Below are 24334 nucleotides of genomic sequence, written 5' to 3'. Positions count from 1 at the left end.
AATGCTCTGCCCCAGAGGGCAGTGGAGGCCCAGTCTCTGGATTCATTTAAGAAAGAGTTGGATAGAGCTCTCAAAGATAGTGGAATCAAGGATGATGGAGATAAGGCAGGAAGAGGATACTAATTAGGAATGATCAGCCATGATCATATTGAATGGCGGTGCAGGCTCGAAGGTGCAGGAGTAGGCCATTCGGCCCTTTTGTCTATTGTCTATTATCTCTGATCAATGCAATTCTTCTTACCAGTTGACCCATTACTAGTAGGTTGTCCACATCTCTTGTTCATCACCAAGTGACATAAGGACCACTGCCTCTGACAAAAACCGAGGCTCTTTCTGTAGCCTGAATATGAGCATGTTAAAAACCGATCTATCTGTATTTATCTAGCCCCTTGGGCAATATGCAATCCTCTCTCCACATTATAAAGGCTATAGAAATGCTATAAAAGAGCTCTGAGCGACTAGGATCTAATAACGGGTCCCCATAAGTGCAGCTAAGGTAGGCTTTTAAGGGTGTTTTAAAGGAGAAAATTGAGGTGGAAAAGTATAGGACAAGAATTGCAGGGGCTAGAGCCAGGCAGCTGAATGGACAATCGCCCATGAAGTGTTTACATTGGGTATACACAACAGGCCTGAGATCTGCTGTTGAACTGGAGGACATTAGAGATTGGGGAAGACCATCCCATGGAGAGATTTGAAACAGGGTGAGAATTTGGAGTTTTTAAATTTTAAATTTGTTTAGTGGGATGATGGTATTATCAAATAAGCCAGTATTTATTGCCCTGGAGGGGGAGTGGGAAGCAACGTTCAAATCATCAGCCCAAGCCTGACTGTCTAGGTCTTGTTGCGTTTGGACATTGGACTGCTTCAGGACCTGAAGATTCACAGATGGTGCTGAACATTGTGTGATCAATTGCAAACATCCTCACTTCTGATCTTGTGTTAGAGGGAAGGCCATTAAAGATGTTTGTTTGAGCTGAGGACATTGCCCTGAGGAACTCCTGCAGAAATGTCCCAGAGGGAGGATTGACCTCCAACAATGACTGGCTTCCTTAGCATTGGTTATGACTCCAACCAGTAGGGATTCATTGTTTTTGGGACCTCTTGGTTCTGTCTATTGTAGGCCGATTCTGCTGTTTATCATGCAAGTATTCCAGTATTGTCACGTCACAAGGACGATGCTTTTTACTGCTCCTGGTATGTCCTGTGGTAATCCTCTTTGGAACCATGGATAATCATCAACCAGCCCCTCCCCCCCCCCCCCCCCCCTCCCAGCCTGATGGCACCACCAGTAGAATGGAGACATGCTGGATCATGAGGTTCCAGATTATGAATGATCACAAATCTGCTGATGGTCCATAGCACCTCATGAATGCTGGGTTTTGAGTTGCTAGCTGTAGTCAGCATCTGTTAAGCCAAGTAACCTGGAGATCCAGGTTCAAATCCTGCCATGGCAGCTGTTGGAACTTGAATTTTTGTTTTATATAAAAAAAATCTGGAATTAAAAGTCTAATAATGACCATAACCACTGTTTTGTCAGAAAAACCCATCTGGTTCACTAAGTGTCCTTTAGGGAAGGAAATTCCGTCCTTACCTCGTCTGACCTACACGTGACTCCAGACCCATAGCAACGTGGTTGACTCTTGACTGCCCGTTGGCATCTCTAGCCAAACCAGTATTTATTGCCCAATGTCCCATGAGTGACTGGGGATAGGGGGAAAACAACTGTCCCATTGGACAGATGATTAAGGGTATCGTCACGATACAGACTGGGCCTCATCTCCAAGGACTATAGTGCTCCCTCAGTACTGTCGTGGGCAGGTGGGTGAATCTGTAACGGCTAGACTAGCAAGCATGAGGTCAGGTATTCTGTGTCTCTGCTTTTCCTTTTTGACACTTAATGTTGCTATGTAAACACCAATGTCTGCTAGGACAAGGCTGGCAGGGTCATATCTGCCTACTGTCCCATCTTTAACCACTCACATCATTAAACTTTTTTATTACAAAATCATTGAGCATATTTATTTCTTCACTTGTGTCCTCCAAATTCATTTGGACAGTTTTCTGTGCTGAGCTTGCCCAGGGCCAAGTGATCAATGGCATCCTTTTATAACGAACTTACTCTGTTCATTGTTTGGACGTAGAACTTTGAGTTAATGATCAGATGAGTCAGTGTGTCTCCTGTTACTGACTTGTTCAGCTTCCATGCTTTATGTATGTCCTTTTGACAGTCCCTTCCAGCTGTAAATGATTGGGATTTTGGCCAAAATCCCAAATGTAAATAGCCTCGAGTCTGTCAGTAATTAATCCAGAATAAAGCAATAACCAAACCATAAAGAGTTTATCCTTTTGTTCTATGTAACTCTTATTTACAGCCTCTGTGTGCTCTGAGAATACACTTAGAATCAATGGCAGTATGGATGAGATCAATCCGGAGTGATTTACACACTTGCAAACCCAGTTAGAATATGACAGTGATACTTGCAATAGTTTCGAATACCTATAGTGTGGGGGCAGGCCATTCGGCCCATCCAGTCCACACTAACCTGCACAGCATCCCACCCCATCCCTGTAGCCCCATATTTACCATGACTAATTCACTTCGCCTGGACATTGTGGGCAACCTAGCCTGGCCAATCCACCCTAACCTGCCCATCTTTGGAAGGAAATCCACACAGGCACAGGGAGAATGTGCAAACTCCACACAGTTGCCAGAGTGTGGAATTGAACTCCGATCCCTGGTACTGAGAGGCAGAAACGCTAACCACTGAGCCACCATTGGGCCTCATAGCACTGCTATGCTGCCTTACAGGGACCCGGGTTCGATTCCAGCCTCGGGCCACTGTCTGTGTGGAGTTTGCACATTCTCTGCGTGGGTTTCCTCCAGGTGTTGTGGTTTCCTCCCACAGTCCAAAGATGTGCAGGTCAGGTGAATTGCTAAATTACCCATAGAGTTAGGTGCATTATTTGGAGGGAATAGGTCTGGGTGAGTTGCTCTTTGGAGGGTCGGTGTGGACTAGTTGGGCCGAAGGGCCTGTTTCCACACTGTAGAGAATCTAATCTATGCATTTTCAAATGTTTGAGCTGTGATCACCGCATTCCTTCTGATGTATATCAAAATGGATTTGGTAAACACTTGCATTTAAGTGGTAATGCTTGTATCCACTGACCATCCCAAAATGCTACACAGCCAAATAACTTCTCAAATTGTTAACGGAAAGTAGGAAACTGGGTTGAACCAGTAGGAATCCCTTTTTTTTAAAGGGAAAATTTAAATCCAGAAGCAGCTGTGAAGAGGAACAGTTAATGTTTCAGGTTGACCTTTCTCAGACCTTCAGAGATCACCCACGTGCAAAAGATATATTGGTTTCTCTTCTCCCTCCCTCAATCATTTCAGTTGGGTGGTCTCTCTTTAGAACAAATTCTGAGAGATCATTAATCTGAAACAAACTGTTTCTCCTCATAGCTGCTTCCTGACCTGAATTCCTCCTTTTTTTTTCCCCTTCTGTTCGTTATTAGCTATGGTTTCCAGCATCTGTACTAGTTTTGGTTTTTGGACACCCATGCTTTTTGAGAATTCGAGATTGATCAGGAGACCGGGACTTCCCTTCTGTTTAAAATACAGTAGGTTCCCTGACCTATCGGGGATAGGGGTGAACCCCTTCATTTCAGTGGGAAGATTTACCTTCCCGACAGCTTCCTGCTTCTAGAAGGTTCCCTGTAGTATGTTCAGCCCACAGGAAACTGCAGAAAACAATTCCATGGATACAGGGGTCACCCTGTAATGCCACCAGATCTTTGCAATCACTTTTGAGAGCGGATGGATCCTTTTTGGGTTGTCGACTCATCAGAAAGTTGGCATTGGAGATGGTGCAGCGTTCTGTCAGGATAGTTTTCATTCATGGATTAGTGGATACCCAAAGTCCCTTTCCCAGGTTGGATGATTCCCAGATCTGGAGGCTGGTACAATTACAGTATCTGGATAGGGATATGAATAGGAAAAGTTTGTAGAGTCATGGAGATGTACAACACCTCCATGCCGACCAGATATCCCAATCTAATCTAGTCCCTCTTGCCGGTACCCAGCCCATATTCCTCCAAACCCTTCCTATACATAGACAATAATCATATTACAGATGCCTTTCAAATGTTGTAATTGTACCCTCCTTCATCACTTCCTCTGGCAGCTCATTCCACACACACACCACCCTCTGGGTGAAAAAGTTGTCCGTTAGGTCTCTCTTATATCTTTCCCCTCTCACCCTAAATCTATGCCCTAAAGTTAAGGACTCACCCACCCTTTGTTTATTTACCCTATCCATGACTCTTATGATTTTATTAAGTTTAGAGGGATATGAGCCAAATGCGACTCGATTAATTTAGGACATCTGGTCAGCATGAGTGGGTTGGACTGAAGAGTTTGTTTCTGTGCTGGACATCTCTATGACTCTAGCCTTTTTTAGATGTTATTACATCCCTCTGGAGTGGGTGGGACTTGAACCTGGGCCTCCTGGCCTGGAGGTAGTGATACTACTCAGCATTGCCAGTACTGCACCTGTTTTCTGTCTGGGTTGCACACTGTAGGCAATTCGAGCAGGAATTGAACCTGCAACCTCCTTCATTCGCAACAGGACCTGCTATCCACTGAGCTGCAGTCATCAGAGCCGCAATCTAATTGCCATTTGTATTGGTAGGTTTGCCATTTTAAAAAATTTCCTCCAGATGTTTCCTGAAGGTGAGGTGGTGCAGTACCTGAGGATTGATTTCTGAAGGTGATGAAGCGGGATACCTTTTTTTTCTGCTTCAGAAGCAGACAGCTGGTCACTGTGTCTCTCACCCTCTTGTTTTCTCTCTCTTTCTGCTGTTGTTTTTTACAGAGGATGGCTATGTGAAGATGTTCCTACGTGGCCGACCCATCACTCTGTACATGCCACAGGCACTGACTGGAACATACAAGTTGCAAGCCACGACTGAATTACCAGCCTCCAAACTGAAGATGGAATGGGTGTATCCTCCACCTTACAACAGATTTTGTTTCTTTTCCTTTCAGACATTTTTCAATATGTTGCAGGATCTGCAAAATAGCCACTTAAATATTTCTTAATTCTGTCTTTTTTTTCTAGTGCGTTTCTGCCTCTCTCTTCAGTGGATAGAAGGATCCAGAGTTTGCATTCTGGCTGGTGTCGCTTTCACCTGTCATTTTCTTTTTGTTTTTAGGAGTTTCTGCTCTCCTCCACCAGACCACCTATTTAAAAACTGAAAAAAAAAACTCTGGATGCTGTGAGAAGCTCAGCAGGTCTGGCAGCAGCTGTGGAGAGAAATCAGGGTTAATGTTTCAGGTCAGGTGACCTTTCCTCACCCTTCAGTTCTCAGGAAGGGTCATTCGACCTGAAACGGTAACTCTGATTTCTTTCTGGACGCTGTCAAACCTGCTGAGCTTCTCCAGGAGTTTCTGGGTGGTTTGTTGCTGACGAGAAATCCTATCTCTGTCTCGAATCATTGCATTGCAGAATATCTATCCTACATTAAAAATGCCTACTATACATATGTAAGTCAGGCCGTCTACTTGCGGAACGTTTCAGAGAACACCTCTGGGACACCCGGACCAACCACCCCATGGCTCAACACTTCAACTCCCCTTCCTACTTCATCAAGGACATGCAGGTCCTTGGACTCCTCCATCGCCAGACCATGGCAACACGACGGCTGGAGGAAGAGCGCCTCATCTTCCACCTAAAAACCGTCTAACCACAAGGGATGAACTCGGATTTCTCCAGTTTCCTCATTTCCCCTCCCCCCACCTTGTCTCAGTCAAATCCCTCGAACTCAGCACCGCCCTCCTAACCTGTAATCTTCTTCCTGACCTCTCCGCCCCCCACCCCACTCCGGCCTATCACCCTCACCTTGACCTCCTTCCACCTATCACATCTCCATCACCCCTCCCCCAAGTCCCTCCTCCCTACCTTTTATCTTAGCCTGCTGGACACACTTTCCTCATTCCTGAAGAAGGGCTTATGCCCGAAACGTCGAATTTCCTGTTCGTTGGATGCTGCCTGACCTGCTGCGCTTTTCCAGCAACACATTTTCAGATATGTAAGTCACGGTCAATCTTGTGTAAACACTGACTTCTGGCCTGTAAGCTTTTTCTTTTTCATGTACCTCCTGATATTTTTGGTTGAAATCCAATATATTTTGTGCTTGCCACCCTCTCACTGCTTAAGTCAAACTGCCCCTGGTACAAGCCACCTTGTTATACATAGAACAGCAGGCCATCCAGGTGGCTATTGTGCTCAATGGGTCAGCCGATCCAGTTTAGATTAGAAACAAGGGTTGAAACAGCAGGAGACAGGTACAATGTATTGATGCTCGTTTTGAAGATCTGGTGCAGGCCCAATAGGTTAAATGGCCTTCGTTTGCATCTAATAATTCTGAGATTTTTTTTTGTTTTACTTTCATTTGCAGGTGGCTGGAACAGCCTGGCAACTCTGCAAGATTACAAATCACACAACACCAGGTTATACTCCAACAGGCTTATTTGGAAGCACTAGCTTTCGGAGCGCTGCTCCTTCATCAGGTGGTTGTGGTGTATACGATTGTAAGATACAGAATTTATAGCAAAAGTTTACAGTGTGATGTAACTGAAATTATAGCAAACAATCCAGGTCGTTTTCAATATTCAATTTCAGTTACATCACATTGTAAGATACAGAATTTATAGTAAAAGTTTACAATGTGATGTAACTGAAATTATATATGGAAAACGACTTGGATTGTTTGCTATAATTTCAGTTACATCACACTGTAAACTTTTGCTATAAATTCTGTATCTTACAATCTTATACTCCACAACCACCTGATGAAGGAGCGATGTTCTGAAAGCTAGTGCTTCCAATTAAACCTGTTGGACTATAACCTGGTGTTGTGTGATTTTTAACTTTGTCCACCCCAGTCCAACACCAGCATCTCCAAATCACAAGGGCGATTGATGGCAAAGGGCATTTGTCTACTCCTGAGATATGGGCATCACTAGCTAGGTCAGCTCGTGGTAATCTGCTTTCTTGACCCATGGCATTTCTTCGGGTGTAGGGGCACCCCACTGGGCTGATGGGGGAGAAATTTCTAGGATTTTGATCGGATGGCGTGGGAATGGCTGACCTAGATCTAAATGGAGATGGTGAATGGCTTAGCGAGAAACAGGAGGGTGGTGGCGCTCCCAGTTAGCTGCTGCCCTTCAACATGATTTTGTGGAGGTGATTTGTGAAGGCTCCGGTGTCGGACTGGGTTGGACAAAATCAGACGTCTCACGACACCAACTTGTAGTCCAACAGGTTTGTTTGAAATCACAGGTGACAAAGGGGCAGTGCTTTGGAAGCCTGTGATTTTAGAATAAATCTGTCGGACCATAACCTGCTGGCCTCTGACTTTGCCCTTCTACATGGTAGAGTTCATGGGTTTGCGAGGTGATGGGGAATAACTTTCAGCCTCTCAAATCTCACCGGTTGACCATTTCTTTGACCGACTAATTTGCAACTACTTTTCCACGTGTTTACAAGCCCTTAACGTTGAGGATAAATATATTTTATTATTTTTTTAAACTTTTTTTTCCCCCTGGCAGTGATGTCTTTTTTTTTTGAGATAAACGTTCTTGAATCCAGTGCAAAAGAAAATCGCACTCATGCTGCTAACCTGAACTAAGAGCAGGAAATAGTCTACACCTCAGACAGCATCTCTGTGCAGTAAGGGGAGGTCATGCCTGACAAACCTGTTGGAATCAGAGATTGATAGATTCTTGATGTCACGAGGAATTAAGGGCTACGGGGAGAATGTGGGTAAGTGGAGTTGAAATGCCCATCAGCCATAATTGAATGGCGGAGTGGACTCGATGGGCCGAATGGCTTTACTTCCACTCCTATGTCTTATGGTCTTAACATTCCAGGTCATGATAATCAAAACTGATTATTGACTGAAATGTGAACATGATGATAAATCTCCTGTTTACAGACCTTGCTTTTATTCTTCATATGTTTAACTCTTTTGTTGTAAATGTCAAAAGTTTATCACTTTCACACAGAGGGTGGTACGTGTATGGAATGAGCTGCCAGAGGATGTGGTGGAGGCTGGTACAATGATAACATTTAAAAGGCATCTGGATGGGTATATGAATAGGAAGGGTTTAGGAGGATATGGGCCAACTGGTGGCAAACTGGACTAAATTAGGTTACCATATCTGGTTGGCATGGACAAGTTGGACCGAAGGGTCTGTCTCTGTGCTATACAGTTCTCGGACCCTATGATGTTTGACCCCCATGAGGATTCCACTGTACACGGTTCTGTTCAGTGGTACACTAACTTCCAGTCTCCTTGTATTGTTACCTTAACCATTCGATCCAGGTATGGTTATCGAGGGCGCGATTGCCGGTCCAATCTCTATCTCCTACCGACAGGCGAGATTGTTTACTTTATCGCGTCGGTTGTTGTTCTGTACAACGTAGAAGAGCAGCTGCAGCGTCATTACCTCGGACATAATGACGATGTGAAATGGTGAGTATCTCACGGTGGTCTCTGCTTCTAGGCTACAAGGCTCAAGTGCCACCTGCCCCAGTGCTATATCCAAACAGGTTGATTTTTTTTATTACTTTTTTATTTTTTTTCCTCTTGTGTCCACTGTGTGGGTCAATCTGCTTTTTTTTTTTAACCTGCATTGTCAAGTCAAAGGTCGATACCAAAACCGTTTTCATTCTAGTGAATGGAAACCTTCCCCCTCGTTATCTCTTGGTAACACATGCACCACTGACCCTCTGCCGACGTGTCTGTGCAGTGATAAACTTTTTAATAAATGATATCACTGAAGTTTGTGTCCATGGCAACCTTTAACTTAAGTCGGATGACATTTCTAGCGTTGACTGGACAGTGTCAACTTCAAGAGAAAGTGAGGACTGCAGATGCTGGAGATCAGAGTAGAGAGTGTGGTGCTGGAAAAGCACAGCAGGTCCAGCAGCATTCTTCAAGTGATCTCATCGCGATGATGAGTTGCTGCTGGCTAGTTGCGTTGCCTTTATTCACAACCACAAGCTTTTTTTTGCCATATGGTCTCCTTACTGTGAGATCGCCTGGAGTTTACTGGAATTGGCAAACGGAGAGCATTGGTGAGTTTTGTGTTTTGTCAGTGCCAAACCTTTAACGTCAGCCAACCAGAAGGGTTGAATCCTATCTGTGAGCCACGTGTGTCATTGCTATCTCTGCGGACTCTTGCCATAACTGCAGGAGTAAATCAGTCGCTGTTTCATGCATTAGAAGTTGTTACTTCTCTCTCAGATGCGGGTGTCACTGGCTGGGCCAGTGTTTATTGCCTGTCCCTAGTTACCCTTGAGAAGATGATGATGAGCTGCCGCCTTGAACTGCTGCAGTCCAAATGCTATAGGTTGACCACAATCCCATTAGAGAGGGAATTCCAGGATTTTGACCCGATCGACTTGTGTTGGTGACAGCCTTGAGCCTCCATGGTGGTGTGGCGTGTTCTCTATTGATCCAAGGACTATCAGGATTTGGGATGGGAAGAGAACACAATGGCCACCATTTGGAAAGGGGTCTCATCTGCCACTTGGATAATTGAACGTCACTGCCCCCTACTGTGTGGTGAAATTCACACCTTTTTCCTTTTGTAAATGTCCAATTTATGCCTTGGTTAGGGACTGAGTATTGTTCATGAAACCTTATGCAGTGAAATAATACTAACAAAGTGAAAGGGAAGCAGAAGTTAAATAGAAACAGTAACATGCTTAAAGGTTGTACACAGCGTGTGGCTAGGCCTCTTGCTTTATTCTGGACCCAGCACTGTTATTGATGAGGAATTAAAGGCCAACATTGTGACTCATTCCTCTCTTCTCTCTCAGCCTTGCAGTACATCCTGACAGAGTCACCATGGCGACAGGGCAGGTGGCAGGAACCACAAAAGATGGAAAGGTACAATCTATTCAAATTTCAATTTCTGTTCTTTAAATAAAGAAGGTATATTTGCCTATTTGGTTTCTGCATTCTCTGCTATAACATTGACCCAACAAAAGACCTATTATCTTAAACTGCAGAAAGCAAGGGGCATAGGAACTGGAGGAGGACACTCAGTCCCTCAAGTTATCATTCTATCCACTAAGATTAGATTATTTACAGTGTGGAAACAGGCCCTTCAGCCCAACAAGTCCACGCTGACTCGCCCCCAACCAGACCCATTCCCCTACACTACGGGCAATTTAGCATGGCCGATTCACCTAACCTGCACATTTTTGGACTGTGGGAGGAAACTGGAGCAAACCCACGCAGACACGGGGAGAATGTGCAAACTCCACACAGTCAGTCGCCTGAGTCGGGAAGTGAACCCGGGTCTCTGGCGCTGTGAGGCAGCAGTGCTAGGCGCTGTGAGGCAGCAGTGCTAACCACTGTGCCGCCCTGATGGGACTTGACACTTGTGCTTGGTACCATTTTTAGAGTTCTATCAACTGAAAGTATTATCTGTCACAGTTTGCAATCTAACATTGATTTCTTGCCTTTTGGAAGAAAGCTCCACGTTTCTACCTGACGTGGCCTAGAGAGGTGTTTCCTAGTGTCACTCCTGAAGAATTTAATGGTACTTTTGTAAATATGTCCCCAAGTCTTATATTCACCTATATTTATCTCCCTAGGAGAAAGTGAGGACTGCAGGTGCTGGAGAGTCAGTCGAAGACTGTGACGCTGGAAAAGCACAGCAGGTCAGGCAGCATCTGAGGAGCAGAGCCTTCCCTGATGAAGGGCTTATGCCTGAAACATTGACTCTCCTGCTCCTCAGACACTGCTTGACCTGATGTGCTTCTTCAGTGCCACACTTATCTACGCCACGCCACGATTTTATAAATCTTTTTATAAGGTCATCTGTCAACCTCCTATGCTCAGTGTTTCTTAAAAAAAAAGTCCCAGCCTTTTTAGTCCTTTTTTTTTATATAACTCCACCTCTCCAATCCTGTTAATTCCTTTCTGAACCCTGTTCAATTTAACAATATCCTTCCTATAGTAGGGCAACCAGAAGTGCGCACAGTACTCCAAAAGTGACTTCCCCAACCTCAACATGATGTCCCAACTCCTACACTCAATGGTTTGAGCGATGAAGGTGTGTGCCAAACACCACCTTAAACAGCCTGTCTACCTGTGACATGACTTTTAAAGAACAATGTAACAGAACCCTTAAAGAACAATGTAACACTACCCAGGGTCTTACCATTTAACTGGGTAACTCACACCCTTGTTCACCTTACCAACGTGCAACTCCTTGCATTTATTCAAATTAAGCTCCATCTGCCAGTCCTCAGCCCATTTGTCCAATTGATCAAGATCCCTTTGGAATCTTAGGTAACCTTCTTCACTGTCCACTATATACCATCAATTTTGGTGTCATCTGCAAACTTACTAACCATTGCCTCGAATAGTTTCCTCCAAATCATTTAAATAAATGACCAAGAACAGTAGACCCAGCGCTGGTCTCTGTGGAACATCGCTGGTCACAGACCTCCAGTTTGGAAAAACAATCCTCTGTCACCTATTGTCAAGCCAATTTTGTAACTAGTTGATAACTCTAACTGAATCCCATGTGATCTAACTTTACCAATTAGTCTACCATATAGAGCCTTGCAAAAGGCTTCACTAAAGTCCGTGTAAACAACATCAACGACTCTGCCCTCTATCGTTTTGGCTGCGTCCTCCAAAACAGAAACTCTATCAACTGTGAATAACCATTGTGAAGATTCAAAGCTGAGGTTACAGAATTTCACATAGTAAGGAGTTAAAAGATTTTGGGATAATGAGGAAAGGTTGTATTAAATAAAAGATTGGCCATGAACATATTGAATGGCTGAGCAGGCTCTAGGCAGAATTGCCTGATCCGGTTTCTTTTCAGTGGGTCCTCTATTGTCATCATTCTAGAATGTTCTGACAGTGAGCTGTGGATCTGGTGGGAAAGATATGCAGTCTGTTAATGCTACACGATATCCCAATTCCGCAAACATATATGGAATAATTTAGTGAGAAATGTGGAAAGTGGTGAAGTTTTCCTTGTTATTTAGACATTATCACACAAGGAAAAGGCTTTTTGTCTGCTTACTACTCACTGTGGAATCAGTAAATGCTTCTGGGACGATATGAAATGGGAACAGGAGGAGGCCATACAACCCAGCCAGCCAGCTTCCTTCTTTAAATGCTCATTTGTGGGATGTGGGCGTTGTTGGCTGGGTCAGCACTTATTACCAGTCCCTAGTTGCCCTTGAGGAGGGGGCGGTGAGCTGTTGTCTTGAACCATTGCAGTCCACCTGCTGTGGGTCAAGCTATAATGCCCTTAGGGAGGGAACTTCAGAATTCTGACCCGGAGACACTGAAGGAATTCCGATCTATTTCCAAGGTGGGATGGTGAGTGATGGGGAACTTGCAGGGGCTGGTGTTCCCATGTATCTGCTGCCCTCGTCCTTCCTGATGGAATTGGTCGTGGCTTTGGAAGGTTCTCCATAATCTTCTCTCGAGAGAAGAGATTCTTTCTCATCAGTGTCTTTTTAAAGAGAAGGGATCTTCCACTTAAACGCAGTACTCCCTCAGTCTAAATCAGATTTGTTCAATATATAATTTCAGTTGCATGACACTGTGTAATCTTTTGCTAAAATTCTGTGTCTTATGATCTTATACTCCACAACCACTTGATGAAGGAGCAGCGCTCCGAAAGCTAGTGCTTCCAAATAAACCTGTTGGACTATAACCTGGTGTTGTGTGATTTTTAACTTTGCCCATAAGAGGTGTCAGCTGGGTGAATCTCTCGTAGAATGAGTTCCCTGGTTGGGGCTGTTAATCTGTTCAAGTCAGGGAGCCCTGGCTGACCAATATAAACAGAAGTGTCAGGGGTCCTGTTCACTCGGAGCTCTCTGAGGGAGCTGGATCAGTGTCAAGCACTATGCTAGTGTAAATAATGGGTGGCTTGGTGACGGATACCGGCCTTCATGGAGTTACCTCAGTTATGACTCTCTTTAAGTAACTTTCTACCCTTCCCGAACAGCATCTTCCACCTCACGTGCGTGTGTGGGATTCGGTGAGCCTCAGCACACTGCACGTCATCGGATCTGGAGTCTTCGATCGAGGCATTTCTTGTGTGTCCTTCTCTAAGTCCGTAAGTGTCATTCATTGATTTGTTTTCGAGGCCATTGTGCGTTTGCTTAATGCATTCCCATTTTGGAAATATTTCCCCCTCTGTGGGCTAGGAGGTCACGCGTGCGCACGCACACACACACACCCCACATGAAATGTGAGCCAAAAGCACTTTACAATGTTTAAACTTATCCCCTTTATCAGAGAGGGATATGTTTAGTTTGTAAAAACAATAACTGTAGATGCTGGAAACCAGATTCTGGAGTAGAATGGTGCTGGAAAAGCACAGCAGGCCAGGCAGCATCCGAGGAGCAGGAAAATCGACGTTTTGGGCAAAAGCCTTTCATCAGGAATAGAGGCAGAGTGCCTGAAGGGTGGAGAGATAAATGAGAGGAGGGTGGGGGTGGGGAGAAAGTAACAAAGAGTACAATAGGTGAGTGGGGGGTGGGAATGAATGTGATAGGTCAGAGAGGAGGGTGGGGGAGGGTAGCAAAGAGTACAATGGGTGAATGGGGATGGAGGTGATAGGTCAGAGAGGAGGGTGGAGTGGATAGGTGGAAAAGAAGATGGACAGGTCATGGGGACAGTGTTGAGAGAGGTTAGGTGCTGGCGCATTGCTGCAAATGTGGAGTGGAGGATCTTGAAGGGGAACTGTTGCTGGTGTTTTTAAATCTATAGCCTGTACTGTTTGTCCTGATTGGATCCGAACTCTGCTGGTTTAAAGGTGGCCCGGAGTCCGTGTGGGATGAGTTGGGTACGGAGGAGGCACTGAGGAAGCAAATGTGACTGTAGTAGCGAGTCTGTTTCAATTTAGTTTGTACCTTCACTATTCTCCAAAGTAGGAGTGAAGTGTATGCACTGAGATGTAGCTGGCTAATTATTAACAACTGCAATATGAACACGCACATACCACAGCAGACAGGAATGTGGTGTTCAGATCAGCCATGATCTTGTTGAATGGCAGAGCAAGCTCAGAGGTTTACTCCTGTTTCTAACTTTTATGTTGATCATGGACAAAACAATTCCTGGAGTTGGGACGTGAGCCTGATGCTACTTAGCTGTGATGTTCTACTCGCTGTGCCGTTAGATTCTGGAGTTGGGTGAAATCCTCTTCAATTCCTGAATCTGCTTCTCTGTCAGGCCTCTTGACCTTTGGCTATTCCTACAGGAGAGGGGAGGACAGTTCCCAGGTAGTGCCCCTCACACACCCACACACACCCCTGTGTGGATACATCTTCCATATAGGTACCTGCACAGAAACTATTCCCAATTCTGTCACTGTCTGATGTTGAATCTGGTGTATTTCTTTTCTCCCTATGTTATTTGAATTGAGCAGAATGGAGGGGTTCACCTTTGTGCAGTGGATGATTCCAATGAACATGTCCTCTCTGTTTGGGACTGGCAGAAAGAGCTAAAAGTGGCTGACGTGAAGGTAGGGCACCATTGTTTTTGGTTGTATTTTTATTGTGACTGGTTTGAAATGTGCCACAGCCCTCAGTAATTCACATGGATGACTGCATCATTTGCAAATGAGATTGCCTCATTTCCTGTGAGGCATACAATGTCACATGGCAATCACACCATCTCCCTCTCTGTTGGCACATCATCACTACATCTCTACTGGAATGGGCAATAAGTGCTAGCTGAGGCATCCATCCTGTGAATGAATAATAAATAAAATTGAAGTCTCTGTTTGATGTTAATGTTTTGTAAAAGGCCCATTTATTAGTGTAGAGTTGAATAATGTCAAGATAAGGCCCAACTATGAAGGGACTCTTTCCCTGGGAGAAGCTGACCAGATTTAGTTCAGTTCCAGTTCAGTGTTAAGTTCCATGTATCTATCAGTAATGCATATTTAGTCGTAAGGGGAAAGTGTGGACTGCAGATGCTGGAGATTAGAGTTGAGTGTAGTGCTGGAAAAGCACAGGTCAGGCATCATCCAAGGAGCAGGAGAATCGATGTTTCGGGCATCGGGTATGAGGAATATTTAGTCTTAAGTCTAGCCTGAGATAGAATATAGAAAAATACAGCGCAGTACAGGCCATTCGGCCCTCTGTTGCGCCGACTGAAGCCGACCTAACCTACACTAGCCCAATAACCTCCATATGCTTATCCAATGCCCGCTTAAATGACCATAAAGAGGGAGAGTCCACCACTGCTACTGGCAGGGCATTCCGTGAACTCACAACCCGCTGAGTAAAGAATCTACCCCTAACATCTGTCCTATACCTACCACCCCTTAATTTAAAGCTGTGTCCCCTAGTAACAGCTGACTCCATTAGTGGAAAAAGGTTCTCACTGTCAACCCTATCTAAACCCCTAATCATCTTATACACCTCTATCAAATCTCCCCTAAACCTTCTTTTCTCCAATGAAAACAGCCCCAAGTGCCTCAGCCTTTCCTCATACAATCTTCCTACAATACCAGGCAACATCCTGGTAAACCTCCTCTGCACTCGTTCCAGTGCTTCCACATCCTTCCTATAGTATGGCGACCAAAACTGCACACAATACTTCAGATGAGGCTGCACCAGAGTCTTATACAACTACAACATGACCTCAGGACTCCGGAACTCAATTCCTCTACCAATAAAGCCCAGTACACCATATGCCTTCTTCACAGCACTATTTATCTGGGTGGCAACTTTCAGAGATCTGTGTACATGGACACCAAGATCCCTCTGCTCATCCACACTACCAAGTAGCCTACCATTAGCCCAGTAATCCACCTTCTTGTTACTCTTACCAAAGTGAATGATTTCACACTTAGCTACATTGAACTCCATTTGCCACCTTTCTGCCCAGCTCTGCAACTTATCTATGTCCCGCTGTAATCTGCCACATCCTTCTTCGCTGTCCACAACTCCACCGACTTTCGTGTCATCCGCAAACTTGCTCACCCAGCCTTCAAGCCCCTCCTCTAGGTCATTTATAAAATGACAAACAACAATGGTCCCAGAACAGATCCTTGTGGAACACCGCTAGTAACTGCACTCCAAGATCTTTATAAAAGATGTTGAACTAATGTAACCATTTTAGTCCCTCTCTTCTCTTCCCATCTCCCCTTCACCTTTTCATGTTTTGCATTGCCCTCAATGGGCTTTGCACATAAACCTGTGGCAATAGCTCATTGGCCTAGGGGTATGATCCTGGCTTAGGGCTTTCTACATTGTAGACGTGTGAAAGGTCCTGGCTGAGCCCTAAGGTGGCGTGGTGGCTCAGTGGTTAGCATTGCTGCCTTACAGCACTAGGGACCTGGGTTCGATTCCAGCCTCGGGGCGACTGTGTCTGTATTCAGTCTGCCCATTCTCCCCATGTCTCCATGTGGGCTTCCTTCAGGTGCTCCTGGTTTCCTCCCACAGCCCAAAGATGTGCAGGTCAGGGTGGATTGGCCATGGGGAATGTAGGGTTACAGGGATAGGATTGGAGGGTGGGTCCAGGTGAGATGCTGTTTGGAGGGTTGGTGTGAACTCGATGGGCCAAATGGCCAGCTTCCACCCTGTAGGGATTCTATGATCTAATTGGCTACATGGCTATGTTACTGGTGGTGGTGGTTAGTGTTTCAAAAGGGAAAACAAAAAAAACAGTGATTTTGGCATTTGTGTGTGATTTTGGGAAAAAAAAGGATGAATACATAAACAGAATTACAAAATACTTACCAACACCCGAGCCCCATCCCTTCTGTTAACGATGCCATGTACCTTCCCTGGAAGCAGGCCTTTATATTCTGATGGACTGAACCCGTCCTGTAGTGTTATTGTTGGATAAAGAGACTTCGAAATAAGTGGCCTTCTTCAAACTAAACCCAACAAAGATACCTGCCATTTTAGCAGGCACCATTGGGGGCAGCATTGTGAGCTTATCAGACTCAACATAAAAGGGATCTCATTTAAAGAGCGTTCTCAACCCATCCCAAGACCATCAAATTGAAGGCTGTCTCATGTTCTGTCATTGAGTATGTTTAAGACTGGGGAGCAGTTGGGGGGAAGTGGAATTGAAGCTCCACATCAGCCAAGGCCATATTACATTGAGTACAGGCTCAATGGGCTGAATACCCACTCCTGCCTTTTGTATTTCTTAGTCATGTAATGCCCTGTAGCCACCTTGTGCCCATTGGAAGGGAGTTTCTCCATGTGTGCAGCTGCCTGTCTAACCTCTGTCTGTGTGTTCCACGTTCTTTTGTTTTTACACAGTGTTCCAACGAGTCTGTGCTGGCAGTGAGTTTCCACCCCACCGAAGCCCAGCTCCTCATCACCTGCGGCAAATCCCACATTTGCTTCTGGACGATGGAAGGCAACACTCTTTCTAAGAAGCATGGCATTTTTGAGGTGAGCTGCTTTGTTCTTTCAGATGGGGTGGTGGGAAAGCCCCTTGTGCTACTGGAAGAGCTGCTCAGGGACAGGCCCTTCGGCCCACTAACCCTGCGCTGACACATGACAGCTTTCTAAACTTAAAAACCGTCTGCCTGTACACAATCCTTATCCATCTATTCCTACATCTGTCCAGATGCATTGTAAACATCACCACCTCTGGCAGTGTATTCCAGACACTAGTTATCTTTTTTTTAAAAAAGTGCCTCACATCTTTTAATTCCCCCCTTTATGCCTTAAACCTGCATCCCTTAGTAACTCTAATTTCTAGCCTTAAGGTTAGACTCCCCTACAGTGTGGAAGCAGGCCCTTCAGCCCAACCAGTCCACACTGACCCTCTGAAGGGTCACCCACCCAGACCCATTTCCCTCTGACTGATCCACCTATAACACTATGGGGCACTTTAGCACGGCCGATTCACCTGACTTGCGCATCTTTGGGCTGTGGGAGGAAACCGGAGCACCCGGAGGAAACCCACACAGACACTGAGAGAACATGCAAACTCCACACAGACGATCACCTGAGGCTGGAATCGAACCTGAGACCCTGGTGCTGTGAGGCAGCAATGCTAACCACTGAGCCACCATGCCACCCTACCACCCTAGCCTGGTGGAAAATCTCTGACCATCCATTCCTCTCTCCATCTTGTAAAATTCCATCAGAACAGTTTAGGTTAGATTACTTAGTGTGGAAACAGGCCCTTCGGCCCAACAAGTCCACACCGACCCGCCACCCACTACCCACCAGACCCATTCCCCTACACCTAACACAATTTAGCATGGCCAATTCACCTAACCCGCACATTTTTGGACTGTGGGAGGAAACCAGAGCACCAGGAGGAAACCCACGCAGACACGGGGAGAATGTGCAAACTCCACACAGTCAGTCGCCTAAGGCCGGAATCGACCCCAGGTCTCTGGTGCTGTGAGGCAACAGTGCTAACCATTGTGCCACCCAGTTATTCAGTAGAATATTTTTGCAGGAGGTGTCGGAGATGCAAGCCATTGAGAATGGCACTCCGTCACTGTCCCATCTCCTGTGGGATTTGAGCAGTGGTCCTTTATAAACTTGTGGCCATGATGTCATGGTCTAGATGTCGCATTGGGTGTGGAGTCCATCCCAACAGCACCTTCCCTTTCAGGTGATACTTAATTGGCTGCTCAGTCAGACAGAGGGAGTGGCCAACCTGCTTTCCACTCCGACTCTTCTTAAACCCCCGTCCCAATGGTAACACAAGGCCGGAGGTAAGGGGGAACTCTAATCGAGGGTCATAGAGCAGGAGGGGATCTACATCACCACCATTTTGTGTAGGGTAGCTAGCAGCCCTGCGCTGGGATTTCTAGATCAATCAAATTTCAACATCCATTCGAGCATTCAAAAATACATCAAAGCTTCCTCAACACAATCCCTCCTCCTCCACCACCACCTTTATACCTTAAACCTGCATCCCCTTAGTAACTGACGTTTCCACCCTGGGAGGGTGAGGGTCTCTGACCATCCATTTTATCCATGCCCCTCGCACTCTTGTAAAATTCCATCAGGTCAGTTGTTCAGTACAATTTGTTTTTTTTCAGGAAATATCTGAGGTACAAGTCATTGAGAATGGCACTCCATCACTGTCCCATCTCTCTGGGATTTGAGCGGTGTTCCTTTTTAAAACTGTGGACATGCAAAAATGTTAGTAGGCGATTAGTTTACGTGGTCATTGGGACGATTACATGTAGACTGGGAATTGGTCCTGTCTTGCCTGTAGAGGTTAAAACATGACCTGTACACAGTTTGTGCTTTTATTATACTTAAATCAAAAGCAAAAGTTTTTGACATTTTGAGACCAGCTTTTTTCTTTCTCTACTGGGGCTTGAGACTGTAGGGACAAGGGTAGGGGTCCCTATCCAGATGATAAATCTGTGGACCCAGTCACTCTCTTTGGCTCTACCCAGTATAGTGAAGACATTGTTTTTCCCCCCACTCTCTCTTTCCCCCTTCAAACCTCCCCACTGGGGAATCTAGAAATAGGACCGACAACTTCATAATAAAGGATATCTATTTTAAGGTGGAGATGAAGTTTTTTTTTAGATTAATTTGAATCTTTCAAATACTCTATCTCAGCGCTCAGCTGCTGGGTTTATTCAGGGTCGAGGCAAAGTAGCCATAGATGTACAGCATGGAAACAGACCCTTCGGTCCAACATGTCCATGCTGTCTGGATATCCCAACCCAATCTAGTCCCACCGGCCTTGTGCACTTTTGGGATTTTAAGGGACTAGATGACACAGGAGCAAAAGTGGACCATTCAGCCCATTGAACATCAATGTGGACTCAATGAGAGTCTGATCTAATAACCCTCAACTCCAATTTTCTGTCTCTGTCCGTGTGGTCATTGGCACAAGGGCTGAGTAGATCTAATTGACGGAGCCCAGGTTAACAAACCCAATTGGGGAGCTCTGGCTGTTTTATTCAATAGTGTGGAAGCAGCCCATAGAGTTCACAACCCTCCAAAAAACATCCCACCCCCTATAATTCTCATGGCCAATCCACCTAGCCTGTGCATCTCTGGACACTATGGGGCAAGTTCCCATGGCCAATCCATCCTAACCTGCACACCTTTTGGACTGTGGGAGGAAACCGGAGCATCCCTACGCAGACGCGGGGAGAATGTGCAAACTCCACACACACACAGTCACTCGAGGCTGGAATCGAACCCAGGTCCCTGGTGCTGTGAGGCAGTAGTGTTAACCACTGAGCCACCGTGCTGCCCCTACATCGATCGATCCTTTTATTTTTCTGAAGGAGAAAATTGGAAGGCATGTCGGACTATTTGGACGACTGTTTCAAAGAGCCAGTGCAGCTGTGATGGACCGAATGGCCTTTTATTTTTGGGGCTGTTAATCACTTGATTCTTTTTATTGTTTGAAACTTTTATTTTTTGTTTTTACAGAAGCAAGAGAAACCCAAATACCTTCTGTGTTTGGCTTTTTCTGAAAATGGGGATGTGATCACTGGTGACTCAAGTGGAAATCTGGTTGTTTGGGGAAAAGGTAAGGAAGGAATAGGTAACTGATCGCAAAAGTGGCCAGTGTTTCTGGACCTGCTGTAGTGGAATCTGCTTTAAAGACAACAGAAACCGAAAGACACGTACATTCGCATGATGTCTTTTTTTTGTGTGGGGCCTCTGGCCATTCGGGTGTACCTTGCAACAGACTTTTGAGGTTTAATGTGTGAGGGATTGCAGAATGCTGAGGTGCAGGGGAGTCTGGGTGTTATGAATCACAACTTGTCGTACCTGCGTGCGTTTGAGGCAGGACCGATCGATGTCGGCCTTTATTGCATCGCGAGTGAAGTTTGAAAGTTTTTTTGATATGACTTGACAGGGCCTTGAGACTGCACCTGGAGTACGGAGTACACTTTTAAAGGATTACACTTTGGTAGTTGTTCAGGGAAGGATCACTCTCTGCCGATTCCTGGGGTGAATCTGTTGCCTCTTGAGGCCAGGTTAGGCCTGTACTCGTTGGAGTTTGGGAGAACCTGATGTGATCTTCTTGAAACCTAAGATTCTGATAGCCTGGATGCTGAGAGGATGTTTCTGGTTATGGGGGCCGGTAGAATTAAACTGAGGGGGTTTCTCACCTGGAGATAAGTTGGAATTTCATCTGGGAGTCTTTTAGTCTTTGGGATTCTCTCTCTTGCTGTTGCTCCTCCTTTTCCCTCCAAGGAAAGCAGTGAAGTTGGACAGACCTGTGTAACGGGTAAAAAAAAAAATGAGGTCTGCAGATGCTGGAGATCACAGCTGAAAATGTGTTGCTGGTTAAAGCACAGCAGGTTAGGCAGCATCCAAGGAACAAGAAATTCGACGTTTCGGGCATAAGCCCTTCATCAGACCTGTGTAACTCAAAAGTTAGTCCATGGTTACAGAGAACAGAAAGGAAAGGAGTTCTGAGACAGCCTTCAGACCAATCTGTTGATACTGTTGACTGCAAGAGTAGGCACAACGGGCTGAATGGTCAGAGATGTACAGCATGGAAACCCTTCAGTATAACCAGCCCACATCAATCAGCTTTCCTACATTAATCTAGTCCCACCTGCCAGCACTTGGCCTATATCCCTCCAAACCCTTCCTATTCATATACCCATCCAGATGCCTTTTTAAATGTTGTCATTGTACCAGCCTCCACCACTTCCTCTGGCAGCTCATTCCACACATGCACCACCCTCTGTGTGAAAATGATGTCCCTTTTAAATCTTTTCCCTCTCACCCTAAACTTCATCCTGAATTGTATGATCTTGAGGGGCAGTTCCCTAGATGTGCATGTGAGTCCTGGACTAAGAGGCATCACCATCACATAGGACAGCCAACCATGTGTATCCCATACCAACACAGGAAGTGGAAACGTGTCTTCCTCTCCCAGTCAGGATCATATGAAATGCTTTAACAGTGGGAATTTGGGCACAAGAGTTTTTAAGGATCATGGACCCAAGTCTGGTGGATGGAGTTGTGCTGCAGATCAGTCATGCTATTATTGACCAGCTGATTACTATAAAGCTGGAGGTGGAGGAGAGGAAGTGCCAGTTGGCTGGACAGCTGGCTTGCAACAGTGATGCCAACAGTGTGGGTTCAGTTCTCTCTCCAGCTGAGCTTACCTTCTAAATCTCAGCCCTCCTCTGAGGCATGTTGACACTCAGGTTAAAGTTGCCATCAGTTGTTGCTCTCTGTGACCAATGTCAACTTCTACGTTTCGGGGAAGGGTGTCCATAATTTGAGTATAATGAGGATCGTGTAAATGAATGCCTACAGTATGGAAACAGGGTCTTTGGCTCAACATGCCCACACCACATCTCTGAAGAGTAATCCATTCCCCTAACCTATGTTTACCCCTGACTAATGCACCTAACACCATGGGCGATTTAGCACAGCCAATTCTCCTAACCTGCACGTCTTTGGACTGTGGGAGGAAACCCACACAGACACTGGGAGAATGTTTAAACGTCACACAGGCAGGAATCGAACCCAGGCCCCTGGAGGCAGCAGTGCTAACCACTGAGCCACTGTGCTGCCCCATGTTAATTCCTGCAGCTGATCACTTGACTTTCATCAGTAAGAGAAGATACCAGTCTAGAACGCGCAGGTGACAGGGTGGCTGATTTGGACAGTAAGGTGCTGCCTGACCTGTTGTGCTGACCCAGTGCCACACATTTTGACTTGGACAGTAAGGTATTGGGTTGGGCATCTACTTGGTATGGCTGTAAATTAAGATTGTGCTTTACATATGTAGCTGAAAAGTCTTTCTTGCCCTCCTCCAAGGCTGCCTGCTGCTCGTTTTAATATGGGGAAACATCCCAGTGATACCCCAGACTGGGGTTCTTCCACGGCCAGGGAGCAGAACTGGCTTAAAGTACCAAGATAAAGCAGAAATGGGGTTCCTCTCCCTCTGAGGAGAAGGTAGAGGCATTCTGATAAGACTTCTCTTCATAAGTTATAGAGCATCAATGAGGAAGATGTTCTCATTTCAATGACTAAAACCCCAACAGCAAATTCAACAAAATGTCTACATTAGATTACTTACAGTGTGGAAACAGGCCCTTCGGCCCAACAAGCCCACACCAACCCGCCGAAGCGCAACCCACCCATACCCCTACATTAACCCCTTACCTAACACTACGGGCAATTTAGCATGGCCAATTCACCTGGCCTGCAGGAGGAAACCGGAGCAAACCCACGCAGACACGGGGAGAATGTGCAAACTCCACACAGTCTCCTGAACCGGGAATTGAACCCGGGTCTCTGGCGCTGTGAGGCAGCAGTGCTAACCACTGTGCCACCGTGCCGTCTCTTTCAGCTTTTTTTTATATAACATTGGAACAAGATATACTCCCACTGTTTCTGTGGTGCATCCAGTTTTCGGAGGGTAGAGATTAGCATTTAATTCTCTTTTTACCCACTCTTTCTGATGTGCAGTCCCCTAGTTTCTGCTCAATGGTTTATCCTCCCTGCGATGTGGTTCATCTCTCTTTCTGTTTTTGCAGGAACTAACCGGATCAGCTCGGCGGTTCAGGGGGCTCATGAAGGTGGCATTTTCAGCCTCTGCGTGCTGAATGATGGGACCCTTGTGTCCGGTGGAGGGAAAGACCGCAAAGTCATCCTCTGGGACAGGCAGTACCACAAGGTCCAGGAAACCGAGGTGATTAGGAAACCTGTTTCAGTGCTCCGATTCAACTCTGGGGTAACCTTGCTGACGAGCCACTGTGGGTCTCCCTGTGACTAACCTCCGTCTCAGTGCGGTGCTGGGAAAGCACAGCCGCTCAGGCAGCATCCGAGGGGCAGGAGAGTCAATGTTTCGAGCGTAACCTCATTCCTGATGCCCTCAACTCTCCTGCTCCCCGGCTGCTGCCTGACCTGCTGTGCTTTTCCAGCACCACGCACTCTGATCACCGGCATTTGCAGTCCTCACTCTTCTATGTGACCAAACTTGCCCCATATGAGGGCAGCTTTAAAGTCCATATTTGCGATTTCGCGAGACACCAAAATCCTTTTCTCAATATCAGTGATGGAGACTCCACTGCCTTTTGAGCTTGAGCTCCAAAGAGACACAACCTTTTTTTTTTGGAGTAAAGTAATTTCTCCTTGATCCCAAATGATTTGACCCTTTATCCTGAGACTGTGTCTCCTGTGGTTAGAGGGAACTTGAAAAAACACAGGGTGGTAGAGGCTTGGAGCTCACTGCCTGGAAGGTGGAAACCCTCATCATCATTATATAAAGAAAACTGCTTTAGATGTGGACTTGAGGTGCTGTCCCTGTCAGGGTGCTATAGGCCAAGAACTGG

The 24334-nt window shown here is 45.8% G+C and overlaps 1 protein-coding gene across 2 annotated transcripts in view; it reads left to right on the top strand.

The window, feature by feature from the left end:
* Positions 1 to 24334, top strand: part of eml2 (EMAP like 2) — a 67781-nt gene that overhangs the window by 13404 nt on the left and 30043 nt on the right. Inside the window, exons 3-10 of one of the 2 annotated variants that reach the window (XM_060856164.1) lie at positions 4875 to 5004; positions 8389 to 8538; positions 9891 to 9960; positions 13058 to 13168; positions 14483 to 14578; positions 17340 to 17474; positions 20454 to 20553; positions 23537 to 23691. In XM_060856164.1, coding sequence (XP_060712147.1) covers positions 4875 to 5004; positions 8389 to 8538; positions 9891 to 9960; positions 13058 to 13168; positions 14483 to 14578; positions 17340 to 17474; positions 20454 to 20553; positions 23537 to 23691 — 947 coding nt within the window. Of the gene's footprint in view, positions 1 to 4874; positions 5005 to 8388; positions 8539 to 8937; positions 9144 to 9890; positions 9961 to 13057; positions 13169 to 14482; positions 14579 to 17339; positions 17475 to 20453; positions 20554 to 23536; positions 23692 to 24334 lie in introns of those variants that run through there. The other variant, XM_060856165.1, reaches the window with a different exon arrangement.

Source organism: Hemiscyllium ocellatum, chromosome 47 (genome assembly GCF_020745735.1).
Source record: "Hemiscyllium ocellatum isolate sHemOce1 chromosome 47, sHemOce1.pat.X.cur, whole genome shotgun sequence".
Taxonomy (NCBI): Eukaryota; Metazoa; Chordata; class Chondrichthyes; order Orectolobiformes; family Hemiscylliidae; genus Hemiscyllium; species Hemiscyllium ocellatum.
Note: the sequence above shows the minus strand (reverse complement) of the source record. Positions and strands in the feature narration are given on the sequence as shown.